Here is a 21,631-nt window from a genome sequence, read left to right as displayed (position 1 = left end):
TCCAATTAGTCAGGTCAGAGTCATGCGAAACGAATCTGAGACCCAAAATTTTTGGTCGAAAAATGTAGAAAAAGTAAGGCTAACCCCTATGCATTTTTGGCAAAAATTTTCGCGATTCTGGAAAGTGCTTGAATAAATTGATTGCGGCACCATTTCGACGTAATCTTGCGAGAGAAATCGATTGGGCGCAGTCCCAATACGCTGCGATCAACGCATCAAAAGTTACAGCCGAAAAACGAAGACCTGTGTTTTCGACATTTTTCAGCAGGTGCTTTTTCCTTCGTAATTTCTCTCCTGTTGATCCCACGCTCTTTTCGCTGCGGTTTGTCAGTTCCTGGGGGTCCAATGAGTCAGGTAAGAGTCATGCGAAACGAATCTGAGACCCAAAATATTTGGTCGAAAAATGAAGAAAAAGTAAGGCTAACCCCTTCGCATTTTTGGCGAAAATTTTCGCGATTCCGAAAAGTGCTTGAATAAATTGATTGTGGCACTATTCCGACGTAATTTTGCACCAGAAATCGATTGGGCGCAGTCCCAATACGCTGCGATCAACGCATCAAAAGTTACGGCCGAAAAACGAAAACCTCTGTTTTCGACATTTTTCAGCGTCTGCTTTTTCCTTCGTAATTTCTCTCCTGTTGATCCCACGCTGTTTTCGCTCCGTTTTCTGAGTTCCTGGGTGTCCGATAGATCAGAAAACAGTCTTTTGAATCAAATCTAGGACCTAAAACTTTTTGGCCAAAAAAAATGCAATGCTAACCCCTTTGCATATTTGTCGAAAATTTTCGCGATTTTGAAAAGTGCTGGAATAAATTCATTGTGGCACTATTTCGACGTGATCTTGCGAGAGGAATCGATTGAGCGCAGTCCCAATACGCTGCGATCAACGCATCAAAAGTTACAGCCGAAAAACGAAAACCTCTGTTTTCGACATTTTTCAGCGTCTGCTTTTTCCTTCGCAATTTCTCTCCTGTTGATCCCACGCTCTTTCCGCTGCGTTTTCTGAGTTCCTGGGGGTCCAATTGGTCAGGTAATAGTCATGCGAAACGAATCTGAGACCCAAAATTTTTGGTCGAAAAATGAAGAAAAAGTAAGGCTAACCCCTATGCATTTTTGGCAAAAATTATCGCGATTCTGAAAAGTGCTTGAATAAATTGATTGCGGCACCATTTCGACGTAATCTTGCGAGAGAAATCGATTGGGCGCAGTCCCAATACGCTGCGATCAACGCATCAAAAGTTACAGCCGAAAAACGAAAACCTCTGTTTTCGACATTTTTCAGCGTCTGCTTTATCCTTCGTAATTTCTCTCCTGGTGATCCCACGCTCTTTTCGCTGCGTTTTCTGAGTTCCTGGGGGTCCAATTAGTCAGGTAAGAGTCATATGAAACGAATCTGAGACCCAAAATTTTCGGTCGAAAAATGAAGAAAAAGTGAGGCTAACCCCTTTGCATTTTTGGCGAAAATTTTCGCGATTTTGAAAAGTGCTGAAATAAATTTATAGTGGCACCATTTCGACGTAATCTTGCCTGAGAAATCGATTGGGCGCAGTCCCAATACGCTGCGATCAACGCATCAAAAGTTACAGCCGAAAAACGAAGACCTGTGTTTTCGACATTTTTCAGCAGGTGCTTTTTCCTTCGTAACTTCTCTCCTGTTGATCCCACGCTGTTTTCGCTCCGTTTTCTGAGTTCCTGGGTGTCCGATAGATCAGAAAACAGTCTTTTGAATCAAATCTAGGACCCAAAACTTTTTGGCCAAAAAAAAAGCAAGGCTAACCCCTTTGCATTTTTGGCAAAAATTTTCGCGATTTTGAAAAGTGCTTGAATAAATTGATTGTGGCACTATTCCGACGTAATTTTGCAACAGAAATCGATTGGGCGCAGTCCCAGTACGCGGCGATCAACGCATCGAAAGTTTCAGCCGAAAAACGAAAACCTCAGTTTTCGACATTTTTCAGCAGGTGCTTTCTCCTTCGTAACTTCTCTCCTGTTGATCCCACGCTGTTTTCGCTCCGTTTTCTGAGTTCCTGGGGGTCCAATTAGTCAGGTAAGAGTCATACGAAACGAATCTGAGACCCAAAATTTTTGGTCGAAAAATGAAGAAAAAGTAAGGCTAACCCCTTTGCATTTTTGTCGAAAATTTTCGCGATTTTGGAAAGTGCTGGAATAAATTCATTGTGGCACTGTTTCGACGTAATCTAGCGAGAGAAATCGATTGGGCGCAGTCCCAATACGCTGCGATCAACGCATCAAAAGTTACAGCCGAAAAACGAAAACCTCTGTTTTCGACATGTTTCAGCGTATGCTTTTTCCTTCGTAATTTCTCTCCTGGTGATCCCACGCTCTTTTCGCTGCGTTTTCTGAGTTCCTGGGGGTCCAATTAGTCAGGTAAGAGTCATATGAAACGAATCTGAGACCCAAAATTTTCGGTCGAAAAATGAAGAAAAAGTGAGGCTAACCCCTTTGCATTTTTGGCGAAAATTTTCGCGATTTTGAAAAGTGCTGAAATAAATTTATTGTGGCACCATTCCGACGTAATCTTGCCTGAGAAATCGATTGGGCGCAGTCCCAATACGCTGCGATCAACGCATCAAAAGTTACAGCCGAAAAACGAAGACCTGTGTTTTCGACATTTTTCAGCAGGTGCTTTTTCCTTCGTAACTTCTCTCCTGTTGATCCCACGCTGTTTTCGCTCCGTTTTCTGAGTTCCTGGGTGTCCGATTGATCAGAAAACAGTCGTCTGAATCAAATCTAGGACCCAAAACTTTTTGGCCAAAAAAAAAGCAAGGCTAACCCCTTTGCATTTTTGGCAAAAATTTTCGCGATTTTGAAAAGTGCTTGAATAAATTGATTGTGGCACTATTCCGACGTAATCTTGCGAGAGAAATCGATTGGGCGCAGTCCCAATACGCTGCGATCAACGCATCAAAAGTTACAGCCGAAAAACGAAAACCTCTGTTTTCGACATTTTTCAGCGTATGCTTTTTCCTTCGTAATTTCTCTCCTGGTGATCCCACGCTCTTTTCGCTGCGTTTTCTGAGTTCCTGGGGGTCCAATTAGTCAGGCAAGAGTCATATGAAACGAATCTGAGACCCAAAATTTTCGGTCGAAAAATGAAGAAAAAGTGAGGCTAACCCCTTTGCATTTTTGGCGAAAATTTTCGCGATTTTGAAAAGTGCTGAAATAAATTTATTGTGGCACCATTTCGACGTAATCTTGCCTGAGAAATCGATTGGGCGCAGTCCCAATACGCCGCGATCAACGCATCAAAAGTTACAGCCGAAAAACGAAGACCTGTGTTTTCGACATTTTTCAGCAGGTGCTTTTTCCTTCGTAACTTCTCTCCTGTTGATCCCACGCTGTTTTCGCTCCGTTTTCTGAGTTCCTGGGTGTCCGATAGATCAGAAAACAGTCTTTTGAATCAAATCTAGGACCCAAAACTTTTTGGCCAAAAAAAAAGCAAGGCTAACCCCTTTGCATTTTTGGCAAAAATTTTCGCGATTTTGAAAAGTGCTTGAATAAATTGATTGTGGCACTATTCCGACGTAATTTTGCAACAGAAATCGATTGGGCGCAGTCCCAGTACGCGGCGATCAACGCATCGAAAGTTTCAGCCGAAAAACGAAAACCTCAGTTTTCGACATTTTTCAGCAGGTGCTTTCTCCTTCGTAACTTCTCTCCTGTTGATCCCACGCTGTTTTCGCTCCGTTTTCTGAGTTCCTGGGGGTCCAATCAGTCAGGTAAGAGTCATACGAAACGAATCTGAGACCCAAAATTTTTGGTCGAAAAATGAAGAAAAAGTAAGGCTAACCCCTTTGCATTTTTGTCGAAAATTTTCGCGATTTTGGAAAGTGCTGGAATAAATTCATTGTGGCACTGTTTCGACGTAATCTTGCGAGAGAAATCGATTGGGCGCAGTCCCAATACGCTGCGATCAACGCATCAAAAGTTACAGCCGAAAAACGAAAACCTCTGTTTTCGATATATTTCAGCGTATGCTTTTTCCTTCGTAATTTCTCTCCTGGTGATCCCACGCTCTTTTCGCTGCGTTTTCTGAGTTCCTGGGGGTCCAATTAGTCAGGTAAGAGTCATATGAAACGAATCTGAGACCCAAAATTTTTGGTCGAAAAATGAAGAAAAAGTAAGGCTAACCCCTTTGCATTTTTGTCGAAAATTTTCGCGATTTTGGAAAGTGCTGGAATAAATTCATTGTGGCACTGTTTCGACGTAATCTTGCGAGAGAAATCGATTGGGCGCAGTCCCAATACGCCGCGATCAACGCATCAAAAGTTACAGCCGAAAAACGAAAACCTCTGTTTTCGACATTTTTCAGCGTATGCTTTTTCCTTCGTAATTTCTCTCCTGGTGATCCCACGCTCTTTTCGCTGCGTTTTCTGAGTTCCTGGGGGTCCAATTAGTCAGGTAAGAGTCATATGAAACGAATCTGAGACCCAAAATTTTCGGTCGAAAAATGAAGAAAAAGTGAGGCTAACCCCTTTGCATTTTTGGCGAAAATTTTCGCGATTTTGAAAAGTGCTGAAATAAATTTATTGTGGCACCATTTCGACGTAATCTTGCCTGAGAAATCGATTGGGCGCAGTCCCAATACGCTGCGATCAACGCATCAAAAGTTACAGCCGAAAAACGAAGACCTGTGTTTTCGACATTTTTCAGCAGGTGCTTTTTCCTTCGTAACTTCTCTCCTGTTGATCCCACGCTGTTTTCGCTCCGTTTTCTGGGTTCCTGGGTGTCCGATAGATCAGAAAACAGTCTTTTGAATCAAATCTAGGACCCAAAACTTTTTGGCCAAAAAAAAAGCAAGGCTAACCCCTTTGCATTTTTGGCGAAAATTTTCGCGATTTTGGAAAGTGCCGGAATAAATTCATTGTGGCACTATTCCGACGTAATTTTGCAACAGAAATCGATTGGGCGCAGTCCCAGTACGCGGCGATCAACGCATCGAAAGTTTCAGCCAAAAAACGAAAACCTCAGTTTTCGACATTTTTCAGCAGGTGCTTTCTCCTTCGTAACTTCTCTCCTGTTGATCCCACGCTGTTTTCGCTCCGTTTTCTGAGTTCCTGGGTGTCCGATTGATCAGAAAACAGTCGTTTGAATCAAATCTAGGACCTAATATTTTTTGGCCAAAAAAAAAGCAAGGCTAACCCCTTTGCATTTTTGGCGAAAATTTTCGCGAGTTTGGAAAGTGCTGGAATAAATTCATTGTGGCACTGTTTCGACGTAATCTTGCGAGAGAAATCGATTGGGCGCAGTCCCAATACGCGGCGATCAACGCATCGAGAGTTACAGCCGAAAAACGAAAACTTCTGTTTTCGACATTTTTCAGCAGGTGCTTTTTCCTTCGTAACTTCTCTCCTGTTGATCCCACGCTGTTTTCGCTCCGTTTTCTGAGTTCCTGGGGGTCCAATTAGTCAGGTAATAGTCATATGAAACGAATCTGAGACCCAAAATTTTCGGTCGAAAAATGAAGAAAAAGTGAGGCTAACCCCTTTGCATTTTTGGCGAAAATTTTCGCGATTTTGAAAAGTGCTGAAACAAATTTATTGTGGCACCATTTCGACGTAATCTTGCGGGAGAAATCGATTGGGCGCAGTCCCAATACGCTGCGATCAACGCATCAAAAGTTACAGCCGAAAAACGAAAACCTCTGTTCTCGACATTTTTCTCCGTCTGCTTTTTCCTTCGTAATTTCTCTCCTGTTGATCCCACGCTCTTTCCGCTGCGTTTTCTGAGTTCCTGGGGGTCCAATTAGTCAGGTAAGAGTCATGCGAAACGAATCTGAGACCCAAAATTTTTGGTCGAAAAATGAAGAAAAAGCAAGGCTAACCCCTTTGCATCTTTGTCGAAAATTTTCGCGATTTTGGAAAGTGCTGGAATAAATTCATTGTGGCACTGTTTCGACGTAATCTTGCGAGAGAAATCGATTGGGCGCAGTCCCAATACGCCGCGATCAACGCATCAAAAGTTACAGCCGAAAAACGAAAACCTCTGTTTTCGACATGTTTCACCGTCTGCTTTTTCCTTCGTAATTTCTCTCCTGTTGATCCCACGCTCTTTCCGCTGCGTTTTCTGAGTTCCTGGGGGTCCAATTAGTCAGGTAAGAGTCATGCGAAACGAATCTGAGACCCAAAATTTTTGGTCGAAAAATGAAGAAAAAGTAAGGTTAACCCCTTTGCATTTTTGGCGAAAATTTTCGCGATTCTGAAAAGTGCTTGAATAAATTGATTGTGGCACTAATCCGACGTAATATTGCAACAGAAATCGATTGGGTGCAGTCCCAATACGCGGCCATCAACGCATCGAAAGTTACAGCCGAAAAACGAAAACCTCCGTTTTCGACATTTTTCAGCGTCTGCTTTTTCCTTCGTAACTTCTCTCCTGTTGATCCCACGCTGTTTTCGCTCCGTTTTCTGAGTTCCTGGGTGTCCGATAGATCAGAAAACAGTCTTTTGAATCAAATCTAGGACCCAAAACTTTTTGGCCAAAAAAAAAGCATGGCTAACCCCATTGCATTTTTGGCAAAAATTTTCGCGATTTTGAAAAGTGCTTGAATAAATTGATTGTGGCACTATTCCGACGTAATTTTGCAACAGAAATCGATTGGGCGCAGTCCCAGTACGCGGCGATCAACACATCGAAAGTTTCAGCCGAAAAACGAAAACCTCAGTTTTCGACATTTTTCAGCAGGTGCTTTCTCCTTCGTAACTTCTCTCCTGTTGATCCCACGCTGTTTTCGCTTCGTTTTCTGAGTTCCTGGGTGTCCGATTGATCAGAAAACAGTCGTATGAATCAAATCTAGGACCTAATATTTTTTGGCCAAAAAAAAGCAAGGCTAACCCCTTTGCATTTTTGTCGAAAATTTTCGCGATTTTGGAAAGTGCTGGGATAAATTCATTGTGGCACTGTTTCGACGTAATCTTGCGAGAGAAATCGATTGGGCGCAGTCCCAATACGCTGCGATCAACGCATCAAAAGTTACAGCCGAAAAACGAAAACCTCTGTTTTCGACATTTTTCAGCGTATGCTTTTTCCTTCGTAATTTCTCTCCTGTTGATCCCACGCTCTTTCCGCTGCGTTTTCTGAGTTTCTGGGGGTCCAATTAGTCAGGTAAGAGTCATGCGAAACGAATCTGAGACCCAAAATTTTTGGTCGAAAAATGAAGAAAAAGTAAGGCTAACCCCTTTGCATTTTTGGCGAAAATTTTCGCGATTTTGAAAAGTGCTTGAATGAATTGATTGTGGCACTATACCGACGTAATTTTGCAACAGAAATCGATTGGGCGCAGTCACAATACGCTGCGATCAACGCATCAAAAGTTACAGCCGAAAAACGAAAACCTCTGTTTTCGACATGTTTCACCGTCTGCTTTTTCCTTCGTAATTTCTCTCCTGTTGATCCCACGCTCTTTCCGCTGCGTTTTCTGAGTTCCTGGGGGTCCAATTAGTCAGGTAAGAGTCATGCGAAACGAATCTGAGACCCAAAATTTTTGGTCGAAAAATGAAGAAAAAGTAAGGCTAACCCCTTTGCATTTTTGGCGAAAATTTTCGCGATTCTGAAAAGTGCCTGAATAAATTGATTGTGGCACTATTCCGACGTAATTTTGCAACAGAAATCGATTGGGCGCAGTCACAATACGCTGCGATCAACGCATCAAAAGTTACAGCCGAAAAACGAAGACCTGTGTTTTCGACATTTTTCAGCAGGTGCTTTTTCCTTCGTAACTTCTCTCCTGTTGATCCCACGCTGTTTTCGCTCCGTTTTCTGAGTTCCTGGGTGTCCGATAGATCAGAAAACAGTCTTTTGAATCAAATCTAGGACCCAAAACTTTTTGGCCAAAAAAAAAGCAAGGCTAACCCCTTTGCATTTTTGGCAAAAATTTTCGCGATTTTGAAAAGTGCTTGAATAAATTGATTGTGGCACTATTCCGACGTAATTTTGCAACAGAAATCGATTGGGCGCAGTCCCAGTACGCGGCGATCAAAACATCGAAAGTTTCAGCCGAAAAACGAAAACCTCAGTTTTCGACATTTTTCAGCAGGTGCTTTTTCCTTCGTAACTTCTCTCCTGTTGATCCCACGCTGTTTTCGCTCCGTTTTCTGAGTTCCTGGGTGTCCGATAGATCAGAAAACAGTCGTTTGAATCAAATCTAGGACCTAAAACTTTTTGGCCAAAAAAAAAGCAAGGCTAACCCCTTAGCATTTTTGTCGAAAATTTTCGCGATTTTGAAAAGTGCTGGAATAAATTCATTGTGGCACTATATCGACGTAATTTTGCAACAGAAATCGATTGGGCGCAGTCCCAATACGCGGCGATCAACGCATCGAAAGTTACAGCCGAAAAACGAAAACCTCTGTTTTCGACATTTTTCAGCGTCTGCTTTTCCCTTCGTAACTTCTCTCCTGTTGATCCCACGCTGTTTTCGCTCCGTTTTCTGAGTTCCTGGGTGTCCGATAGATCAGAAAACAGTCGTTTGAATCAAATCTAGGACCTAAAACTTTTTGGCCAAAAAAAAAGCAAGGCATTTTTGCCGAAAATTTTCGCGATTTTGAAAAGTGCTGGAATAAATTCATTGTGGCACTATGTCGACGTAATCTTGCGAGAGGAATCGATTGGGCGCAGTCCCAATACGCTGCGATCAACGCATCAAAAGTTTCAGCCGAAAAACGAAAACCTCAGTTTTCGACATTTTTCAGCAGGTGCTTTCTCCTTCGTAACTTCTCTCCTGTTGATCCCACGCTGTTTTCGCTCCGTTTTCTGAGTTCCTGGGGGTCCAATTAGTCAGGTAAGAGTCATACGAAACGAATCTGAGACCCAAAATTTTTGGTCGAAAAATGAAGAAAAAGTAAGGCTCACCCCTTTGCATTTTTGTCGAAAATTTTTTCTTTTCTGAAAAGTGCCGGAATAAATTCTTTGATGCACTGTTGCGACGTAATTTTGCCAGAGGAACCGATTGGGCGCAGTCCCAATACGCTGCGATCAGCGCATCACAAGTTACAGCCAAAAAACGAGAACCTGTGTTATCCACGATGACTTACAAGCAATATCTCGACAACAATGGAGCCACGTCGTCACTCATCGAAACAGCATGTTTAACGCTAATGAATTGTGGCGGTTACGCCCTCATGCAATCACAGTAGCAAATCATATTCTCCCAATTTGCATGAGAACCAAAAGATCGTGTCACTAGCGCATACGACCCTTTGCTCCTAATTAAACAGTTATTCAATTTTAATGTTTCTGACCACATTTTCATGTTCCAAGTCTAGGTACGATGAACACAAAACATACGCCCTTTTGCTGGTTTGAACAGCAAAAGGTCGTAAGATGACGTTCACGAGCTTGTGCCCTTAGAGATGCGATGTATATCTGTCCCAAATTCGGAGACGAAGACAGGCGGATAAACAAAGCAATGTTTATTGAAAGGCGTGGAATGTCTGAAGAATATCAAGATCCAGTACAAATGGTCATATATTCCATGAGCATCGAATAGAGTAGCGTTATTTCGAACGTTTTTATTTATACGTTTTGAGACTACATTACATCGTATTTTACAATAAGCTTTCACAATAAGTGGAAATGGCGATGCAGATCACTGAATTAGGCGCTTTCACTGATTTCCGATTCTTCCTTGTGATAAACTGTAAATTCTTTTAAGTACGCATTCGGCAGATCGGCGATGTTGAAGTTCGACGGTTTGTCCAGCGGGAATCCTAGAGGCTTGTCCAAAATTTTCTTTTCTCCGAACATCGCAGAATGGAAATGGTACATGCTCTTCTCGGCGTAGGGAGTAACGTGGACGAAGAACTGGAAGGGCACACCCTCCGGGGATCCCTTAGGGATAACCAGGCGCTCCGGATATCTGTAAGGGTACTTGGGAATCTCGTAAAGGGTTTCACCCGTGATAGCTCTCTCGATTTCCGGGTAGAACACATCGCTGCTCACTGGGTCGCACCCTACGTATTCAGATTCGGCACTGCTGCGTTTGATTTTGTTGATCCCGGGTTGGACTGAAATTGAACGAAGAGACGATGTAACAGTCATCGAGCTGAAACCCTGTATATATAATCAGCAAATTATACTAACGATCAACGCCCCATGCGTCCAGAAGTATGAACTGGTCGTAGTTCTTCGTGAGATCAATCTCCTCGTGGTTCAAATCATATTTGGGTCCCATGTAGATGCTCAAGTAGCCCTGCATGGCTGCCTTGCTGTTCACAGTGATGTGGTAGGTGTAAGGCTTGTGATTCAACCGGTATTGTCGAGCCTTGATCAAAGTTTTGTCGTCTGCGTTGCGTGTTTTCACCGCAGCCGAGATCAGGTAGTCGACATCATCGAAATACGTCTCGACCTTGTCGACATCCACGGATTCTATCTTTACGTCGGGGAAGGCCAAGTCTTTGTACGTGTACTTTGGCAGGTATGACACGAATCTGGAAGAAAAGAACATTGATAGCACCTATCCGACAATTGTACGCGCTCTAGCCGAGAATCAGTCTTCTCTAATCTCCAGTCTAAGAAAATCACGCCACTTATTACTAAGTTTCCTGATCAATATTGCGTCGTATTTTGCGTTTGCGCAATTGCTAGCCAGCCAGAAGTGCTCAGTAGAATTATGGATAATGAACACTAACTTCTTGTGGTAGCTCATGATCCTCTTGACAAGACTCCAGTACATCGGGTCACGTAGGCTCAGGCCGTAGACCTGCATGATGCTCGGCACAACGTCGTATTTGCCACGAGGCGCCGGGCTGAAGCCGAGCACGTCTCTAGCGAGCAGCTCGTAATTGCCGTACAAATCATGGTTGACCGAGTCAGCGTTTCCTTGGATGAGATTACCGAGAACCTCGATACCACTTCGAGTGCGAATAGATTCGAATGTAGCATTTTTGTGAAAGACGAATCCCGAATCGATTGCCGACACGAAAAGTTGTTCAAGATTGCGAAGCTCCTGTTGAAAAATCAAATGGTAACTCGAGGACTGGATCGACACGTTCAAGTGGAAAATAATTACTGATGGACGTGCATTCGAGGCCCAAAATCGTTTACCTTGATTAAACCGAGCTTGTGGTTTGGAAGCATGGCGTCGTCGCTTCGGTAAGGGACCGGCAAACCGTTGTGATAGCTCATGCTAGGATGGTATCCGTACGGGATCGGATAACTCCAGTCAAAATCTTCGATCTCCCCCAAGCCGTTACTGAACCGTTCCATGTTGTAGCGGGCAAGTTGGAGCCTCAATGCATAGAAATATACTTCACCACGTTTTGGGAAGTGTGGACCAAATTCTCCAGATTTCATCCAGAATGGGTGACTAAGTTGAGAGAAGTAATGTATTTCATTGGAATATACGTCCTCGGTGAAGTAACGAAGTTTATATTCGTCGTGGGAGCAGCACTCCGAGGACGGGATAGAATCATTATCCGGAATGATAATTGCACCATCGGATGACGCCACGGTCTTGGTGGGATCTGAAAATAGCGAAAATGAAGACTGGTTAGTGAAGCCGTATGCGTGAGAGAAGTTCGAAGCCACGTAGAGCTTGAACGAGTGATTGACTGACTCACCGTTGTAGAGTTTCGCGTCGTAAGCAGTTCGGATAACTTCGTTCTTGAAGAAGAGATGGGGGTATAACTCGTGGAGAGAAGGAAGTCGGATTCGAAAGGTTTCAGGGTAGCGGATTACGGCGACGCTGAAGGCGTAGACGTACATCCCCTCGTTAACGTGGATTCGAGCCCAAGCGGCGGTCTTGCAGAAGGTATCAAAGTCCTTGGAGTGATAAAGTACCTTGAAAAGAGCTATGGCCTCGTGCAGGTGGTCCGAGTGGAAAATCGAAAAGATTTTTCCACGAGACAGCATCCCGCGCTGATGCAGTGCCAGCAATTCTTTAACGGCATCCTAGGAAAATTATCGCTGTAGTCCGAGGTCCAGAGAAAAATAAGGTGACGTAATTTCTCACCTGATTTGAGTAACAATTCAAGTCCGCTTCGATCTTGTATGACTTTCCCAGGGCGTAGAGCTCAGGTTTAAGTTCAGGCTGATCGACGCGCCACAGCAAGTCGAAAACCTTCTGCTGCTTAACGAGGAACTCTTTGCTAGCCTTCGTCATCTTGGAGCAGTCACTGTCGTTGATGACCAAATTCACTTTCGCCCACGTTTTATACTGAGTCTGTCGCATTGTTGTCAGTTATCTTTGACCTAAAAGAGCCATCGTCAAGGCAACCGTTCCTATCCAAAAACTCGCAGAGATGTAAACAATCTATTAAGTCAATTCGTTTTTTGAATTCGTAAAATATTAGATTATCGATTACAATTCATACTTTTATTATAACCTCATAACGCGAAAATAGATATGAACAAGACAAAGACAATCAAGCCGTAATCAAAAATTTCCGTACATAACGTATGTTTTTGCAGTACGATACTTATTGTTGCGTGTTGTCAAAGTTTGCAGTTATCGGCGTCGGTCAAAGTTCACGCACAAATCCATGGGAGTCGTGCCGTTTTTTTACCAGAGATTTTTTCATCACCTTGGAGTCAACTGCAATCGTACAATGCGATTAACGTCCTTCGATTCAACGTATTTCACACAACGTCACGCTCCGAAAGAAAAGTCCTTCATCATGCGTTGCAAGTAACATATTTGAAATAATAAAAACATTATCAGAAATAAATGGGGTACGCTGAAAGTCTGAAGATCGGCGAAAAGATCACACCTCGATTTGGTAGTTGTCACAGCAAAAGATTTCGAAGAGGACTAATAAGAGGCCTCATGCTGGTGTTGTCAGAAAATTATCCTATCATTTGAATGCAGCCTCGGGACCAAGTCGATCAGATATAGAATAATGATGATTTCTATTTTGGTCGGGTTCAAAATAAAGAAGTAGAGCTCCTTACAATTGGGAGACTATAACTTCTTAATCATGAGAACGCACCGTGACTTTGGATATTCCTATTTCTGCGATTCACATTCATCTACCGATTCAGGCCAGATCGAAGTATGTAATTAGACGGTATATGACGTATGTAATGTATGTTATAAGCGGTTGCGAAAGGCTAAGAATGATTATCGTGGTTTTTTGTGTTTCCAAGGTAGGTACCAATTATTGGGCAAACGCTCGTGGAAATCAAATCTGAAGTAAAAGCTTTCAGATTCTGAAAATCGGAGAAACAAAAGACCCAATCTTTCGATTTTTATCCGGTCAGTTTTGGCAGTTTTCGAAAAAAAAAGCTAAAAATCAATCTGAGCAGAAGCTATGTCGACACAATTTCACAGTAATAGTAATTTGCGCGTAGTTCTCAGTCGCTTCGATCACAGATTCCAAGTTACCGATGTAAATCAGAGATTTCTCATCGTGTCTTCTTAGTTTAAGGTCTCCTGATATTCTGGTTGACCTTTTCAACTTTCTGCAGGGCGACTTAGTAGACAGCAGCTCCTGAAAATCAATTCTGCGTTGAATAGTTTTGCGGTTTGAGATACCGTAAAAAGAACGGCCATCCAAGGTGATTAAGTATGAAGCAAATTCGTGCGATTTCACTCTTCGACGGCACATTTTATTCGGAAAACTGTTTACACTAAAGTCAGCCATTGACTTAAAAAACTACCGTAAGTGGCATTGTAAAGTATTCAATTTCACAGCAATGCATCGTTTCTGATGGTGATCAATAATTGGCAATGTAAAATCGATTATTAAAGAAGGTCTGTGTCAGCGACTTATAGAAAATATAGACGCCAAAACAAAAGGAGCCATCAATAGGGTGAAATGGAGCCGATTTATCAGACTTTTGATAACTTTCAAACGACATTCAATTAACCATCAATAGCTAAGAAATCTTTCTGTTTATTTATTTTCGAACAGATCTTTATAGCTCACTAACGAACGAATTTACCGAGTACTTAATTTGCGACTATCTCGTAATAAAATTAATCAGTAATATATAACGACTTATAACCGAACAACCTGCTCAAATATATTAAACAATCAGAGGTGAAATTTAATAATGATGAGACTATGTATTTACAAGATTGACCAATGACTTATGAAGAAATGGGATAAGGTGTAATCAGCTGAATATTATTCCAACCTTTTTGTCAATGAGGTCAACGAGTGAACTGATTTTTGAACTGTTTTAATTTAAGCATAAAATGAGTGATAATAATTTTCGTAACGTCATTAAAACATGCAAATTCCGTAATAACAGAGGAAAGTATTCTCTGAGTTTCAAAAGCTAACCATTCAGAGAGATCTAAAGATGGGATTGATTGACACAAATATCAACCGTAGTGAAGAACGGCTCAATGGATGAAATTGCGCATCACAAGTCTAAAATATTAAAATAAAGAAACAACCCTAGAAGTTTCAGCAGAATCCATGATCCGGTCTGATACTAGCGATGATGCAAGTATACCACAGTCAGACCAATTCTGCATGCAATGCCGAACAAAACTATTCAAAAACTCTTTGATTTCGTTCGAAACACAATTAGTCATTCAATTATAGGAACTCTTTTCTTGGCATTAGATGAATATTCTAATAAAACGTAACTGTTTTTTGGACATTTGTATTCGGCATTGCACATGAAATTGCACTAGCTGCTGTATTTTCACAGCAGTGATGCGTAGGCTTTGATAAGTTAAAATAAGCGATATTTAAAGGCGGTCGATAAAGACGGACTGTAGTATCCTCTTAATGCAGAAGACCGGTTCATCTACTAGTTCGCTACCGTTGTTACCGACTCTTTTCCTACTGTAAAATTGCCAAGATGACGGTACCTGATAAAAGAATACGGGGAACCATAGTTACGATTAAAAAAATTGTATTTGAGCTGTCAAATAAACTTTAATTATGATTCAAGTTACCAGAAGAAAGGAGCCAAATTAATAAACGTTCTGTTAATATGTACTGTGACTTAGTGTTAATTTCACTTGAACACCAGCACTAGTTAAGTCTACAAAAGTACAAAGTACTTCATATTTCCCGCGTTTCACCTGCACGATGAGCAGAGTTTTTGTCGTTGACTAGCTTCACTCGATGCTTTTAGGGCAGAAAGAACTAGAAAAACATCAGTGGGGTGGCTGAGTCTGTGCGTTGGCTGAAGAACATAAAGACGGATACCCCTGGGTACATTTTTGTGTCCAGTTTTCGCCAGGCAAGTGGGCCCAGGTGGGCCTGGGAGCGTAGCAGGGTTCTGCTCTATCAACTCTACCCAACGAGCTCGCACCGGCATTCGTACCAGCCAAAGTAGTGTTGGTATGAAAGCTTGAGATTGACTCGGTACAAAGTGAGTACATAAGACTACTTGTCGACTGCGACTTAAAAATGTCGATCAGCTCGATCATCCCCGTGAGAAGAAGCGTGACCTCGTCCACCGCCAACCGCCGTCAACCACCTCCGACCACCATCGACCACCTTCGTCCTCCTCATCCACCTCGTCTCCCTCCTCGTCTTGCTCCGCCACAACCCCCACATCATCCTCGTCGTCCTCGTCCTCCTCGACCAACTCCGATCACCGCCAACCACGTCCAAACACCTCCTACCACCTCTTACTATCACCAACCACCTTCTACCACACCCTGCCACCTCGTACCAGCGTCTACCGCCGCCTACTAGTTCCAAACACCTCCAACCACCTTCGACCACTTTCGTCCTCTTCGTCCCACTGCTCAACCATGTATTTACATTACTATTCATAATTATTCCAACAACTTTTCATTTGCTGCCTTGATCTTGAATTTTCGTACGCATAGAATCGAAATACTGTTTCAGCTAGTAGCAAGTGAAGTATCTACGTTGGGTAGAGAAACAGAATTGTTTTTGAAAAAGTGTTCGTATGGAATAAAATTCAGAGTAACTGTAATACATAACGGATGCGCTGATTTTGATCGAGATGAAATGGATGCTTCGTATATGAGAGAGTATTTAACGCAGCGTCCTGATTTAAAGTTCTCAAAAGGTGATTGACGGCGATTTTTTTCTTTAATAAGGAGAGACAGAATGAAGCTTCTTAAAACTTCGAGTATATTGTAACAGTCGCGCAGTCGGTCAAGTAACGTCACATTATTTCTGATTCAGGAGAAATTATGATTTAGTCTGCCTTTATACGTTTTACGGCGTGTTCCACTCAGGCCCGTATTCATAGTCAGTTCTTAAATTTAAGCACGGTCTTAAGTCCTCGTTTACCATGACTTGAGATAGGACTTCAGGGTATGAAGACCGTGCTTAAATTTAAGAACTGACTATGAATACGGGCCTCAGAAGGTTTGCCCCGATGCCGGGCGATGCATGCACGGAACGAGTGCCCCCTGTTCGAGCCAGTGCGCACCCAGTGCAACCAGTGGATAACGCTATAAGAGATTTCATTGGACGGATCTAATGAAATAGGCCAATGAAATTACTTAGTATAGTGTTGTGTCAGAAAATTGATGTAAAAGGAAAGCGGCCTGCGAGCTATTAAGGTTTCGGATCTCTATACTTTTTTTTAATCGATGACAGAGCTTTCGTGTCGCGAGACTTAACTTGACCGATTTGACAGCCTTGATAACGTTGATGTAGTCTTGACACATGACACGGTGCGTGGAATAGAAATAAGTCCTCCAAATGTCCAGAAAGCGCGTGTGCTAACGGTATTATTTGGATGATTCATTGCTGAGCAGAGGTGGTAACAGCCTCTATTATAACAGCTATATAAATGGATGAAAGTAAAGTGGGAGTTTTGTTGAGAAAACACATCGACATGGAGGATATCAAGTTCAAGTTCTTATCGCTGATTCACAAGCAGGTCAGTTCCTTGTTCAGCTTGTTTCTTGTACTTGATTTAAAATTGCTCTCTACCTACTACTACATTTTTGCATCTTCCTCAACGAGTTTCACAATAGCATACAACTTTGTTTCAGTGTAAAATTTCACTTGGCACTCTGTCGATACCAGTATGTGTGCCACCTTGTTGAACGCTAGTAAAACTAACCGAAGACTCGAAACAGTTGCTTTTTTTATGGCGAAAAACTGATTTGTATTTTTTTATTTTTAGAATCAGGCTAAGATCCCGTCAATGGGATTGAATCCCGATCTCCTCAACCCAATCGAATCTCAAGGCCTTAACGACATTCAGTCCGATGCTAGTCATTCGACTGAAAGCGAGCTGCTTCCCGATCAAGACATTCTGGAATCCATAGAATCTGTGTATTACGAGAGCGATGACTGCTTTGATTGTTGTCGTCATGAGTTACAGAAACTTCCCGAAGTTCTGAATTCTAAAGTAATCGAAAGAGACTACAAAAGGCTTAAACAAGAGCACCAAGTTGTTTCTAAAAAAGTGTTACAGCTAATATTGCAAAAGCAAAGCTTATGCCAAAAGGAGTTCGAAAGAATCTTGTACATTCAAGAAGAACTTCAAAATGCCTTGGAAATTTGCCGAACTGGAAGGACGGATTTAAGCCTTGCTAAAAAACAGTTCACCACTGCTAGTCTTGGGATTTTGGCTAACTATCAAAAGAAACAAGTCGTTCAAGGGCTTCTGCATAGTTTAAACACCATAAAAACCTTAGTGAGTTCCTACTGATATTACAAATAGAGTAATTCTATACCAAAAACCAGGTGAATTGTTTAGTCTGAACGTATAACAAACTATTCCACATCGATATCAATCTTTTGATACATATAAAAATATCATGGAACATTTTTTAAGTTTTCCCTGTGAAAACCCTTGGAAAATTGGAGAGTTCAAATTTGTTTTGTTCTTTACAGATAGCCTAATAATTTACCAAAATTCAATGTTGTAATTTTTCTTTACCAACTCTTTTTAACTAATTGTAAATATAAATAGAAACATTATTTCCAGCTTGCAGAAATAACATAACGATAAAATTATCTAACTAGTTGCAGATTTGAAGCACGAATAGTTGATATACATAGGCAAATACTTGAGCGTCACACATTTTTTTAACTCAATGCTTGTTTTTTTCTTCTTCGAAAGCGTAGCAACGAACAGAGGACCGCCTTCAGGAACTTCTGAACGAAGGGAATTACCCAGGAGCAATATCGCTGCTCCTTGAATGCCAAAGAGCTGCTGAGAGATATAAACATTTTCATTGCGTAGCCGCACTGAATGGGAAACTCCAGGACACCTTGGAACAGGCGGAAGAAACTCTGGATCAAACGCTGGCAAAAATGTGTACAGAATTTGAAGTTGGGACGTATTTGTCTGTCCAAGGAGCGTACAGACTTCTAGGAAAAACACAGACGGCAATGGACCAACTTCACATGCACTTTACAGCAGCTATTCATAACGTTGCTTTTATGGCAGTTCACGCTTTCACCGGTGGTGACACAAAGAGGCCTTATAAACAGCTCTGCCAGTCAGTCTCGCACGAGACATTTCTACCTTGTTTAATCGAACTGTGCAAGTCTCTCTGGGCCATTTTAATTTCCTATTGTCAAGTTGTCAATTGGCACAATACGCATGAAAGCTGGTCAGATGAGACTGAAGAAAAAGATCTAGAAGCTACCTTTAATAAACAGTATGTTAAGCAAAAGCTGGAAAATGGAATGTCCAGAATGTGGCACGATGTAGAAACCAAAATATCCACGTATTTGTTGGGCGCTGATTTGGCCTACTTCAAGTTTGAGCAGTTTGTACAAATTTTGGGAATCGTTCATAGGTGAGATCTGATATTTTACATTTACTGTCGAATTACGAGACGTCCTGAACCATGTTCCTCAATTTTCTAGGTTAATCGAAGTTGGGGAAGAGCTCTGCTCAAGTCAGTCAGAGAATCTCCAAGAATCAATAAGAAAACAGTGCTCTTCCTACTTCGCTCATTACCACGCGTCTCGATTAGACGAGTTGAAGATATTTTTGGAAAATGATGGCTGGGAACTTTGTCCTGTTAAGCCATCGTTCGTTGTCACGCAACTGCAAGAATTTAAAAGCTTGAAGACTGTCCTCAATAGTTGTAAGCCTCGCAATAGCCCTGACGAATCTACCTTGAGTCAGGATGGTAGTTCTGTCATTGGAGGACTGGTCCAAAGATATTTGGATAACGGTGTAACACCCTTTGATGTTATCCTGGATGAAGCTGCTGACGAAGACATTTTGGCCAACATTGGAGTAAGTATAAATGAAAGAAACTGTTCAAAGTTCGTTAATAATTAATTAGAATGCAAGAAAGTGTTGCTAAAAGTAATAAAACTTTTAGCAATCTGTAGTGGTTGTCATTTATTTTAGACATTTTTTTAAACACTCAATCACCAGGTTTTATAAAGAGTATATTACCTTTTACAGGATGCACCTTCTGGGTATTTTTCAGACGATTCTGACGACGACATTCTGGAGGAACTGAAATGTGATTTTGTAGATGAGCCCGACCAATCGAAACCCTCGAAAAAAAAACATAAACAACAATTTGCTGGGCCAATGGTAACAAACACAACGTTGAGTGTGCTCAGAGTTTGTGGAAAGTATCTACAAATGTCAAGATTATTTAGATCCATTGCTGTTACTGTTATTCAAAATATGACACAATTCTTTGAACTGTGTCTTTACACTGTACACATGTTCTTCACTTCGGATCTGGTATGTTTCTCACGATTAAGCATTAAGGTTACACAAAAATCGCTTATAATTGCATTTAAATTTACTACGCTATTTCTACTACCTTACGACACAAAATTTTATTTCAGCAAATAAACAGCGACACGTTGTACACTCCAAAATTAAAGTTGACCTTGGCTCGAATACGCGAGACTTTGATGGCAGACAGTGCAGTTACGACTGAGAGTGGAGCTCAGTCACATAAAGTAACACAACCGTGTCTCTCTTCGATAGTGAACTTGACTCAGCCAGAAAAAATTCATGGCTTGATGAAAAGAGTGATAGCCGTTGAATCTCTGATATTTTTGGGACAGCAGTACGAAATTTTGAGGCCTTATTTGGAGCACCTAGTAGCTTCTCCCTGCCACGGATTTCTTCATCAATTCTATTCCCAAACGATTGCAGCAGCTACAGATCTCCGAAAACCTGTTTACATGGCTGCTGCATCTCAGTCCTTCGATGTTGGCGGTATATTAACGCTGATGTCGAAAGTTAATTGGGAAGTGAGAGATGTTATGTCACAGCACAGCAGTTATATTGACAATCTATTAAGGGTAATTAGTGACAAACATTTGTGAAAATGGGTTCTGAACGGAAAGTTGATGCTATTGTTACAATTATGTCATAATGTACAAATACAGTAGCAATGAAACGAATTCCTGTTTCAGGACATTCAAATTTTAAGCATGAGGCTTGAGGAAATTGGGAACAGAATACCACTTCCTATAATAGTGTACAATTCAGTGTGGGAAAATGTTGCTCACTTGATCACACACACTTTAGTCGAAGGGTAAGGACTTCGGACAGATCAAAGTAATTTGAATGTATTGACATAAAAATGAATATGATATTCTGAATGGATACGTAGGCATTCAAATTGTCGGTTAATGTTGAATCTAGCAGGTTGAATTTGTGATTTCAGTTTCTCGAATGCAAAGAAATGTTCAAATGGAGGCAGAGCCTTGATGCAGTTGGATTTTACCCAATTAATGTCGAAGTTTGAAAAATTAACATCTCTGCGACCTATGCCGCACAGAGAATACGTCGAGGCATACGTCAAGGCTTATTATTTGCCTGAAAACATATTGGAAGAGTGGATAAAGCAACATAAGGTATGAATTTCTATTTATATACAGTACATGATTACCCGCCCGTTTGTGATTGAACGTATTTCATTGTTGTCTGATGGATCCTACTACTGATTACAGGAATATTCTACAAAACATTTGATTGGTCTTATATCGTGCGGATGTCAAAACAACAAAAAAACCCGACAGCGATTAATATCCATCATAGAGGAGGAACGACCGAGCAGATAACAACAAGCCGTATGATCAATAACTGTAAAACGAAGTTGCAATAGAATTATAAAATTTGAATATTATCGAATTGCTGCTCTGCTATAATTATAATATAAATCTGACACAATTATTGTGATACTTAAGTTGTCAATACTGTTATGTATATGTTGTACAGTTTCTTTAACTGTTAGGTAAAAAACACATTCTAGCTTTACAGCAAATATTTCGCAAATCGGTGCATATCATTACTTAATGATACTTACATTCTGTGTGGAACACCGATATGAATCTCTAATTTGAACATGTGCGAGTAACGGTTGTTAAATATTTTTGGATTGTTTGAGAAAAGATTTAAATGGAAGAGGTAAAATACAGACGGGAGGCTTATAGATATAAAAATAATTGAACTGGTTTCGATTTTCGAATCCAAACCGTGACAAAATCTCCCTACTGGCAAGTTACGATGTAATCTCATTAAACTCACGTTGGAAAAGTTATTATCTCTTATGTACATTGTTTATACGATTCTTTACTATGAATTTTTAATCCCTAAAAAGTGAAATAAAGACATATTTGTAGGTATTTATAGAGTAAGGAATTGATTGAAATTGACTGATATAGGGCACCATAAATGACACTTAGAAATAGAAGGAACCACATAATTTATTATGTTGCCTAAAAAAATTAATCTCCTTTTCAATAATAATTTACTTTTTATCAATTCAAAT

At 41.2% G+C, this 21,631-nt stretch overlaps 2 protein-coding genes across 4 annotated transcripts; one reads left to right on the top strand and one right to left on the bottom strand.

Annotated features, from left to right (window-relative positions):
• Positions 1-9,526: 9,526 nt before the first annotated feature.
• Positions 9,527-12,151, bottom strand: LOC124308854 (arylphorin subunit alpha-like). Its single transcript, XM_046772006.1, has 6 exons — positions 11,972-12,151; positions 11,580-11,910; positions 11,065-11,483; positions 10,650-10,966; positions 10,102-10,448; positions 9,527-10,025 (listed from the first exon to the last, which is right to left on the bottom strand). The coding sequence occupies exons 1-6, from the start codon at positions 12,119-12,121 to the stop codon at positions 9,616-9,618; spliced, it is 1,974 nt and encodes a 657-aa protein (XP_046627962.1). The 5' UTR covers positions 12,122-12,151; the 3' UTR covers positions 9,527-9,615.
• A 4,350-nt stretch (positions 12,152-16,501) lies between these two features.
• On the top strand, positions 16,502-21,485 carry LOC124309653 (syndetin). 3 transcript variants are annotated; one of them, XM_046773499.1, is made up of 9 exons: positions 16,503-16,791; positions 17,041-17,556; positions 17,991-18,670; positions 18,741-19,119; positions 19,294-19,584; positions 19,692-20,156; positions 20,271-20,392; positions 20,525-20,714; positions 20,811-21,485. In XM_046773499.1, exons 1-9 carry the CDS (start codon positions 16,702-16,704, stop codon positions 20,919-20,921), a joined length of 2,844 nt encoding a protein of 947 aa, XP_046629455.1. In that variant the 5' UTR covers positions 16,503-16,701; the 3' UTR covers positions 20,922-21,485. The 3 variants fall into 3 exon arrangements, 2 of the variants coding, with proteins under 2 accessions (XP_046629456.1, XP_046629455.1); XR_006909284.1 differs by lacking the exon at positions 20,271-20,392 and having other exon boundaries at positions 16,502-16,791; XM_046773500.1 differs by lacking the exon at positions 20,811-21,485 and having other exon boundaries at positions 16,502-16,791; positions 20,271-20,415; positions 20,525-20,663.
• The last annotated feature ends 146 nt before the right edge of the window (positions 21,486-21,631 follow it).

The sequence above is a fragment of the Neodiprion virginianus genome, chromosome 7 (assembly GCF_021901495.1).
Source record: "Neodiprion virginianus isolate iyNeoVirg1 chromosome 7, iyNeoVirg1.1, whole genome shotgun sequence".
In the NCBI taxonomy this organism is placed as follows: Eukaryota; Metazoa; Arthropoda; class Insecta; order Hymenoptera; family Diprionidae; genus Neodiprion; species Neodiprion virginianus.
The sequence above is the reverse complement of the archived record's forward strand: the minus strand, read 5'-3'. Positions and strand labels throughout refer to the sequence as shown.